This window comes from Kryptolebias marmoratus, linkage group LG9, assembly GCF_001649575.2.
Source record: "Kryptolebias marmoratus isolate JLee-2015 linkage group LG9, ASM164957v2, whole genome shotgun sequence".
Lineage (NCBI taxonomy): Eukaryota > Metazoa > Chordata > Actinopteri > Cyprinodontiformes > Rivulidae > Kryptolebias > Kryptolebias marmoratus.
This window is the reverse complement of record NC_051438.1, coordinates 11,409,949-11,420,210: the sequence shown is the minus strand read 5'-3', so window position 1 is coordinate 11,420,210 and position 10,262 is coordinate 11,409,949. Positions and strand designations below refer to the sequence as shown.

General features: G+C 39.5%; 1 protein-coding gene across 6 annotated transcripts in view; it reads left to right on the top strand.

Annotated features, from left to right (window-relative positions):
• The window catches only part of ablim3 (actin binding LIM protein family, member 3), a 66,607-nt gene that overhangs the window by 34,874 nt on the left and 21,471 nt on the right, over nt 1–10,262 (top strand). For all 6 annotated transcript variants that reach the window (XM_017433033.3, XM_017433031.3, XM_017433030.3 and 3 more), the window contains exons 4-6: nt 5,789–5,904; nt 9,014–9,140; nt 9,761–9,854. In XM_017433033.3, coding sequence (XP_017288522.1) covers nt 5,789–5,904; nt 9,014–9,140; nt 9,761–9,854 — 337 coding nt within the window. The remainder of the gene's footprint in view (nt 1–5,788; nt 5,905–9,013; nt 9,141–9,760; nt 9,855–10,262) is intronic.

The window sequence follows — 10,262 nt, the reverse complement described above, 5'->3', positions numbered from 1 at the left end:
TGAAGGTTCTTCAGCGACTGGCAGAAACAGGTCACAAAGTTTCCAAACAAAAACTTCAATACTGTCAACCACAGGTGGAGTACCTGGGCAGGCAGATTTCACAGGGGTCTATCGCTATATCACCCTCACAACTGGAAGGTGTAAGCAAAGCCCCATGCCCACGAACGGTGGGTGAAATGATGACATTTTTAGGGATGACAGGTTTTAATGCAGACTGGATAGAGGACTATGCAGAAAAAGTGGCACCACTCAGAGAACTCATGAAAGAATCAGGAAATCAGTCATTAAAATCTTTGTTGAAATGGACGATTGAGGCAAAAATAGCTTTTGAAACATTAAAGCAACAAATGCAAGTGGCACCCACTCTAGCAATGCCAAACTATGACAAAACATTCTATCTGTATGTTGCAAATAGAAAAGACACATATGTTTCTGCAGTTTTGATGCAGGACACTTGTACAGGTCAACGAAAACAAGCCATTGCTTATTATAGCACAAAACTTGATAATGTGGCACAAGGCTGGCCACCATGTTACCAAGGCTTAGCAGCAGTTTACTACGCCTATGAAAAGGCTTCAACCATAACAATGGGTTACCCATACCTGGCTTTTCACCCACAAATGAAAATGAATCCTGTTTCATAAACAAGTATGTTATTTGTGTTAATTGCAATTATTTTATTGAATGAATAAAAACAGATCAAACTGAGACACAACAACAGATTTACATGACATGAAATTAATCAGCTTAACCAGCTTGCTTAGTTGAGAACCCATATTTTTGACTTTAAATCAACCTAAATACATTAATTTTGAAATAAATCAACATAAAAGTGTGAAAATTTGCTAAACATACTTTTTATTTTGTTTCAGAAAGGTACTCATTAAGTGTTTTATATATCAACCAACAAGAATAAATTATTTACCAAACCTACTCTGAATATATTCATGTTATGCAAACCTATTTTAATTTAAGTGAAACATGTGCCTTGGTTGCTTATTTATGTTTTTAAGTGAAGTTTCACAAACAGTAGGCTAAATTATTAAAAAGCTTTTTCTTCCAGTTTTTAAAGTGTATTCATTTGGAGCGATGTTTTGCTTTCTGGCAGAGTTTTCTTTCATTTCCAAATGTTCCACAGTGTTAGATATATTGTGTTGGGTTGACATTTGATGTATGACCAGCGCTGCTGTAAACACTGAGATTAGTTTGACAATTTTCTGTCAGGCTTATTTTCTTGCTGCTGCATCGACCATATTTCTACCAAATAAGTATTTACCGCCACAAATCACTGAGTGGTACTTCATGACATCTTACATCATGTCATAAAATATCTCAAAGCACTGTGTGTAAATAAATAAATCTGCATGAGAATTGTTTCTTTTTTTTGGCTTACTACTAATGGGCGCTAAGCTGTAAACACAACATTTAAGTCAATGTTCATCCTTTTTCAGCTGTCACACTTTTATAAAGATTAAAACTGTTTCTGCAGGCCCTTGCTATAGTCACCTACAATAATCCTAAACATTTGGCACATAGAAGGCGACATTACATGGTTTAATTCGAACCATCTATTCTAATAAATATAGAACTAGCTATCCTCCAAGGAATGCATATCACCTGCTGCATTTCATACTAAAGTTTTAAACTAAAATTGTCTTATGTTGAGAAATGATGGCGTTATAGCTGCTTTGATCAAACCTCTAGATTTCACAAAATGTTGCAACATCTCATGCTCAGAGTATGTGTGGGTAATGACTCTCAGCTACTGCCACATTCAATTTTAGGTCATTATCTGTAAAACTGACTGGGTGTCAGTCAGTTTTGTGTTTGATAAGTTTAATTAGCTGTGTCGGTCATCCTGAATTGGGTTGATTCCAAAGGTTAATCAGTTGTAGATGTACAACCAATGATTGCTTTCTGAAAGTTTCATTAAAGTGTATTAAGTGGTTCATGATATTCCACGAACAGACACACATGCACAAACAGAGACACAAAGTTGTAATTTAGACTTTTACAGTAATCAATAATGTATGGTTTTTATGTTGTGTTTTATATCTATGCAACAAAAAAATGTCTTGTGAATATCATTTGACCTTTCTGTTAGTGCTTTTTGAATTTATTCTGGGGAAATTAGTTGCCTTAAACAGAGTCATGTGATAGAAGCAGGGCTGTTTCAAGGCTCTGTATCAAAAATGTTTTCTTTTCTTCTGGCATGATTAAATGTTTTCCTCCCTGTGAGCATACGGTGCTGTCGGAAATGTTGCTGCACGAGTTGGAACTCTGAAGCAGCTTGCTTCAGGGTTTTTAATGATTAATCCTCGTCAATTTCTGAATGTCACTAGATGTAGCCTGTTGTTTTTTCTCAGCCGAGACATGATCCCAATAAGGGAGCTGATCAGGAGGTGTTTCATGCATTTTGATTCAGCTAAAGTAGGCCACATCTCCTCTGACCTTCATTTGTGTTCACGTTAAGCATCTCCAGAACAAAGGTTTGGCTCCTTCCTTCCTTTTATTCACCATTTTTACTTATTTTGTTGCTCTCTGTTTTCCCTGTGTGTTCTTTTACCTAATTTTCCAGATAAACACAAAGCTCTGGATTATTTGTCTCTATCGGCACTCTCTATCCTCACCCAGGTCTATTTTTAAGTGTTGTAAGTTTTATATAAAGGAGATTTTGACTTCCTTCCCTCCAGGCGAGTTGTGTTTGTGTCTTGTTGGAGATGTGTTTGACATTGGCAGTCAGGCCCAGCAGCTGTGGCTAAAAGAGAGGGGAAAAAAACACACGAGGGAACAGACTGACCAGCGACAGACAGTGGAGCAGTCGCGGTAGTGACACAGAGTGTGTGCCGTCGAGACAAAAGGAAGAGACAGCCAGAAGCCGCTGGGCTCACCTCTTTTATTTGTGCTCCGTCCTTTTTCTTGTCACCGCTTTTACTCGTACCTGCTTTTCTCCTTTTTTCCCATTTCTCTCATTCCCCTTCATCATTTTCAACATTACCACCATCGTGTTCCCGCTCTGAGTTTTCAGCTGCACCAAATTGAAGTCTGCTTCTTTTTCCTACTTTCTTTGTGTCATCGCTGCTTCAGCTCTAATGAAAGCAAATTACTGTTCAGTGTCAGTGGTGAAAAAAAAATGGTGGTGATCAAAGCCACAAGGTATGTCACAAAAGCCAAAAATAACTCCCCCATTAAATATGTAACAAGAGTAAATTTTTAAAGCGCTAAGAAAGGCTGACAAGGCAGAGAGTAACGCAGGTAAAGACAAAGTCAGAATTAGACCAGTGCTTTTCTGCACTATGGCAGCGTTTTTACAGCTTGAGTTGGACTGAACACTGTGACATCTGTGGTCAGACTCGAGACATGGAAAATATTTAGCTTCTCATGCTTGGACGTGAATCAGACAGCCCCTAAAAACCGTCATGATCATTAAAATTCCACTCTAACTTCAGCTTTGTTCAGCAGCTCAGGAAAGCTTGACAGAAAATTTAAAATTAGATCATTTCTGAATAAATTTTGAAGGGTGCCAATTCAGTTACTGCTTGAAATTCCCACATTCATCAACTTCATTCTCTGAAACCCAAATAATTTATTACCTAAGCTGACAAAGTGCCTGTGTTTTGATGTATAAACTGTATAAGAAGTGTAAAGAGAAACAAAGATCAAAAGAAATATTAAAGCTGCTGCCAGTGGCTTATGATGGTCACCGTGGTAACTGCACACTTGTCTCTCACTCCCTGACAGCACTCTGAACCTTCCTGCTGCCCTTGGATCAAAATGACCCACGAGGTGAAGTTTTAAAACCGTGGCCTCGTGGATCATTTTGACCCAAGGAAAGCATGAGGGTAAAAAAGACAGGCAGAAATGCAGCCCATAAATTAGGTCTCAAATAAAAAGTCGGTGTGCGAAAAATATAAGCTATATTGGAAAAAAAATCTTAAACTGTAAGTGGCGGAATCATTTGGTTGTCAAACCACCATTTTTACCTGACTGAAATGTTTTGTGTAGGGGATAAGGCACATTAAAGAGTCTTCATTTTTAGATTTAAAGGTAATATTCTGAGTTCAGATACAATAAAGGGTCAATGAGAGTTTGGGTGCGTGCTCTCTGCACTCTCAGGGAATTTGAGAGAAAACAATAAGTCTTATAGTGATGAGAGACCCAGTGGGAGAAAAAAGAAATATCTACATTTTAATGCATAAATGGTTTAAAAAGTAAGACTAGACGTTTAAAGTAAGTTTAGACTCCCCAAAAAAGTTGAACATTTCATGGTAAAATCTTTCAAAATTTGAAAACTTAAACTGCTATTGTGTAAAAGGCATGAAAGATATCAAAATATTAGTTTAGTCATGCAAAGTCCAACTTTCGGTGACCCGTTTAAACTTTGAAGGATGTTTCTGCTGTGAAGTGCGACTGAGCTGTACAGCTCCAGAAAGGACTGGGGTTTCCTTATAATTTTTCCTACCAGTTTTGCCAAAACCCCATTCTTGGGGAAAAACAATTCTTTCTACATTATGGTGAATTTAATATGCACTGCAGAATGTACTGCTACCAATTGTCAAAGCCCAGTTTTCCTGATTGAGCTGCACATTTTGATGCATTTGTGACAGTTGTTTTTAAAACTTGAGTGGGAGACAGATAATCAAAAATGATAACAGGGTGCTTCAATGCTTTTGTATTAATGCCCTCGATAAAACTGAGTTGGGAGTTTTAGAGCCGATGCTTAATCTCAGGACCATTGAAAAAGAAATATATACATTATCACTTTTGACTAATTTATGCTCTTTTTAGCATTTACCAGATGATTTATGTTGAATAATTTGTGAGCTGGAGTGTCCCGGCTGGCTCATTTGCGCCTCTTATGTGTCTGTCCTTTCTGTTTTATGCATGAAAGATGCCTTTAATTTTATTTTTTTTTTAGTGAAATAAAAGCACATCAAAGCAAATCTAGTAAATTGTGTCTTTCCCTTCACACATACAAACGCGAAGTCAGGCGAAAACAGCGATAGAAATACTCCTGTATGGACTCATATCCACGTGTTTGCCTGTGAACGTCTTCGAGAGAGTACATAGATGCACTCGTTTGCTGACTATAAGCTCTGCTGGCGACTCCAGCCTCCCTCTGGGTTTTGGCTTCAGCTCCAGGCCTCGGCGGGGACGTAAAAGGATTACTGTCGTCTGCGTCTTTTTAAACAGCCTTCCCTAAGCCTTTTAGCTCCCCATTCATTCCCTTGTCCTCCCCAGTCATAAAGAAATCAATCCGTCTCTTGAGGAAGAGAGGAAAGAGAGTTAAAAGAGAGCATCTTGTAATAGTAGATTTGATTTTATTGGCGTTGTTCTCGGCCTGCCTGCAGGAGTGAAACAGTGACCCTGCTGCAGCTGCTGTGTTAGGGGGGGTGACTGTTGCAGGGTGAGCGTGCAAGAAATGGGCATCAAGGATCAGGACGCACTCCATGCAGTCTCCCTAATAAGTTTGATTCTCAGTAAGAGAGCCTGTTTTCCTTTTCAGATGCCCGTGGCAGCATCACATTATTGCCTGTTTAATCACAGGGAAGCCAGGTGCTCCTGTCACAATCAACCTCCAATTAACCCGTCGTCACCACTGTTTGCAAATGCTTCTCCAACTTTACAGAGACTGTATTCAGCTTGTGTCAGCAGGATTATGGCCTGTCTGTTTCCCCGTCGTGCTTCTGCCAGCACTCATTTGTTTCTATAGTTGCCGGAGACTTGGAGCTTTTTAATCGTCCATTGTGGACTGGTTTCTAATCTTCTCTCTGTTTTTTTTCTTCAGCAAACCCTTCCCAATCGGAGACAGGGTGACGTTCAGCGGAAAGGACTGCGTGTGCCAGCAGTGCTCCCATAAACTTGTCAAGTCAAATGAACCCATCAAGATCCACGGGCCCAGCCGTAAGTCCAGCGTTTGCTCCGCTTTTCGCTCTGTGCGTTCCGTTTAGGGCCACCAGGCGCTGCAGCACACTGGATCTAATACGATGTGTCCAGGAGGCCCATTCAGCAAATTTGGTTAATCAAGTGTCTGTCAAATCACTCATCAGCCTTCTTTTGTCGATCTGCCAGCTTATAATTATGCAACAGAAACAGACACATGACTCATTCAGTACTGTCGACACTAAACACGCAGAGGATTTCACGTTCTTTGTAGGTTTCGAACTAAATAGATATTGAGCAGAGACAGTCCCTTTTTTCAGCGTAAAACCAGAAAATGACAAATTATGATGAGCGATTGGGAGTGATAGTGATGTTTTGTTTTTTTTATTAAGTGTGTCAGACAGACAGCAGGCTGCAGCTCACTGGCTGTGCAGTTATAACAGATGGTGAAGTAGCAGTGAATAACTGTATTTTTCAGATCGCTCCATTTAGGAGAATAAACGGACCCCCAGGTACTCGTTCATCAGTCAGAGTTATGAGGAAACACTGTGTGAGACGGGACACGAAGTGCAAACGCTAAATATAACACGCTCGCTCTGTGGCAGGAGTTTAATATTCAGAAAGAATATTTAGACTCAGTGCAGAAGAGGAGCAGACTGATATTTTCCAAGTAGAAAATGACTTTCAGTGCGGAATTTGAAAATCAGAGACGACAATGACATTTTTTTTTTTTTAAGATTTTAGGTTTTGTAGGAATTGAAAGAGGAATCAAGAACCAAACCACCATTGGCACAAAGACTAACAATAGCCACAAACCTTCTGTAAATGAACAAATGACTTTATACGTCAGAAAATATTTTAATAAAAGAAAATTATTTTTTTTTAGCTCAGAAACCTAATGTGGGTATAGATGTTGGTACATTGTAAAACTGGTCTTGTAGATTTAGTTTGACAATTTAAGCTCAATTCAACAAACCAGCATTTATTAAAAAAAAGGGAACCATCAACATACACATATGTTTTAAACAGTTTTCCTCTATAAATAGAGGATGCATCTAGTTTTTTGGTCTGAAAAGAAAAAAAAAAACAATACTGATGTGTCTTAAAGCTAAATTTATTTTGGGAGTCAACTTTTTCAAGCATAATAATAATAATTATTATAATACCCTACCTAAAATGTGCATTATATGCACACCTACCTACCTATATCTATGTAGGATTGACAGTACTTTAAAAACACTAAACTGCGTAAATATTTTGAAAGGCATCTTCAAAGATCTAATTGAGAAAGCAGCTTTCTAGCTTCTAGTTAGCTTCAGTTTGTTTAAAAATTCCAACATTGAAGGAATATTGCTAAACAGATTAAAGATATTTCAACTTACAGCAAGATGTAAGTTGAAATAAGCTGTATAGTAATGTCTAAGTTTGGCTGTTTTTTTTTTTTTTGCAGCAGTTTGTTACAGTGCCGTAAGGTCAGAGTAAGCTATATAAAAAGAAAAAAAAATGCCTCCAAATGTTGCATCTTTTAACTATGTGAAGATTTAGTTACATGTGTCAGTTCAGAGAGTTACTGCAGTGTTCAAGGACACATTTTTTTATCCAGGCATGCTAACAATGCTACCAACATGTCATTACAGAGAGGTGCTCTGAAAATGTCATAGCTGCTTTGAAGACTAATTTTCTCAATTCAATGGGTGGCCTTTCCATTGCTTAAAAAAAAATAGGCAATAGCGCTCCCTGGAAACAAAAGTGCTGCGTTTTCCTGATTTAGTTGCAGCAATAAATCAGTAATAAATGCCACTAAACCAGTTCCACAAATACTCAAACATGTCAAAGTGAAAACAGAAGCAGCAGCATGGCTGACAGACGAGGTGGGGCTTTCTCTCTTTAGGAAGACTCTGAGGCGTATTCTTGATTTTATACTCTTGAACCCTTGCAGTTTGGGTATTATTCAGTAAAATGTCTACATTTATAACATTGTTGCTTATTTAAAAAGACAATGTGCATGTGCATAAAGCCTAAAGATCACAAATAAGTCCCATCAGAACTTTATAAATGTTAATTCCCAAATTGTCTGCTGCAGATTTGATGTCTTTATGGTGAGATTTTTAAATGTTTTGCACATTTTAGTTTTACTATATTTACTGAAGAGTTAAAAAAGTTATTTCTTTCCTTCTTTTCCTTTCTTGAGTTTTATTTATAGGCAGATTCAGCCTCACACACTGTAACTGTAGTAGAGCTAATAACTACAGTATTTAGTATAATGAAAAGTGTAAAATATATAATTAAAAATCCAGCTTTAGTGAAGGACTAATTGTTTAACTTTGTACACTGAAGCCCCAAATGACAGTTAAGATTTATTAGGAGATGCAAAACCCTGACTCTAAAAACTGCAAAGTTTTGCTGAAAAGCAGTTTCTCTTGGCTGACAAGGCTGAGTGGAAACAATCCCTGATGACATGAGTAGTTCTCCTACAAACCGTGGAACGGGTCAGAAAAGGTTAAGCTAAGCCAAGCGGCTTCCAAATAGAAACAAATGGAGCGCTGACCTTGCTTCCACTGTTTGACTTCCCAGCTTTGCATCATTTGCAGATTCTGTGCTGTTCTCCTGCTTTGCTTACCGAGTTAGTAACAGACACACCTTCTTCTTCTTTTTCTTTCGGCTGTTCCCTCTTCAGGGGTCGTCACAGCGAGTTGTCCTCCTCAATCTAACTCTGTCTTCTGCGTCCTCTGTCCTCACTCCAACTATCTCCATGTCCTCTCTGACAGCATCCATATGTCTCCTCTTTGTCTGTTTCCTGGCAGCTGCATCTCTAACATCCTTCTACCAATATACCCACTGTCCCTCCTCTGCACATGTCCAAACCATCTCAGTCTGGCCTCTCTAACTTTATCTCCCAGTCCTTCAACCTGTGCTGTACCTCTGATGACCTCATTCCTAATCCTGTCTATCCTTGTTCTTCCCACTGTCAGTCCCACTGTCTCCAAACCATACAACAAAGCTAGTCCCACCACTGTCTTGGAAACAGTTACACCTGCTTAGACAAAATCTCTGAGATGAATAAATGAGCATAGCAACAGTGTGCATGTATGCATCATCTTCTTCTCTCCTTCACACTCTTCTCATGCAGACTGTGCAGGATGCAGAGCAGAGATCAAGCAGGGTCAGTCTCTCCTGGCGCTGGAGAAGCAGTGGCACGTCAGCTGCTTCAGATGTCAGACCTGCAACATGGTCCTCACAGGGGAGTACATCAGCAAGTGAGTGTGGAAAATTGGAACAGAAAAAGGGTGAAGGAGAGATGAAAGAATTTCAAGTACGCCTCACTTTCATTTTATTTTTCCTCAGTTCAGGGGATGGTCTCGTCATTTTGGAAGTGATGTTCTGTCAAATAGCTTTCTCCTTATGAGCACTGAAATCGGTCACAGAGCACAGAGTATGAACAAAAGGGCTGAAATCTACCACCAGGCTAGGCTAATGGCTAGCCAAAGCAGGCTTGTTTTATATTATTTGTCAGGCTTGTAAAACACTCTTTCTCAAAAATGTCATACAGGGGTGGAAGACTTCTATTCTACTGTTGAATGTATCAGTCCGCCAAGAGTTGGGTAAACTTTTGGACTTTCACATCTGTATGATATTTTTGAGAAAGAGTTGTTTTATAAGGCCGAATATGATATAAAACAGGCCTTGGTTTGGCTAGCCTGCCCTGGAGAAAGACTTTTGCCCTTTTCTCCATCCTCTGTGCTGTCTGACTGATTCAGGACTGATAACGTACTAAGTACTGATAACTGTATGAGAAAACATCACTTCAAAAGTGACCAAACTATCCCTTGAAGTTTGAGCAAACAGCACCATTGGCTCATATTTTCTTCTGTTGCAGGGATGGAGTGCCGTACTGTGAAGCAGATTACCACGCCCAGTTTGGGGTGAAATGTGAGACCTGCAACAGATACATCAGTGGACGGGTTCTGGAGGTGAGATTTCAACACGAGACGATGGAGGCAGAGAATTAGCTGCACAAAATCTGCACAGATCTGCAGCCAGACGAAAATCCAAATTGGCAGATGACGGCATTAACTGAGCGCAATCGGCGCGATCAGAAACGGACAGCAGCTTTTCATCCTCGGCTAAAACCCTGTGTCGCTTCGGGGAGTGAGCGGCTTAAGATCCGGCGCTGATAAATGGGTCGTTCAACTTTAATAAACCAATTTAAATTGAGCTGAAGCGCATTAGCCTGGTCTGACTTCATAGCATACCTAGCTTTTCAGGGTTTCCTCTTGAAGTTGAGCAGGTAACAGGTCTGCCTGCACACGGAGAAAGCGAGAAGCTACGCTGCGATCTGTTAGAAGTGTGTGTGTGTGTGTGTGTGTGTGTGTGTGTGT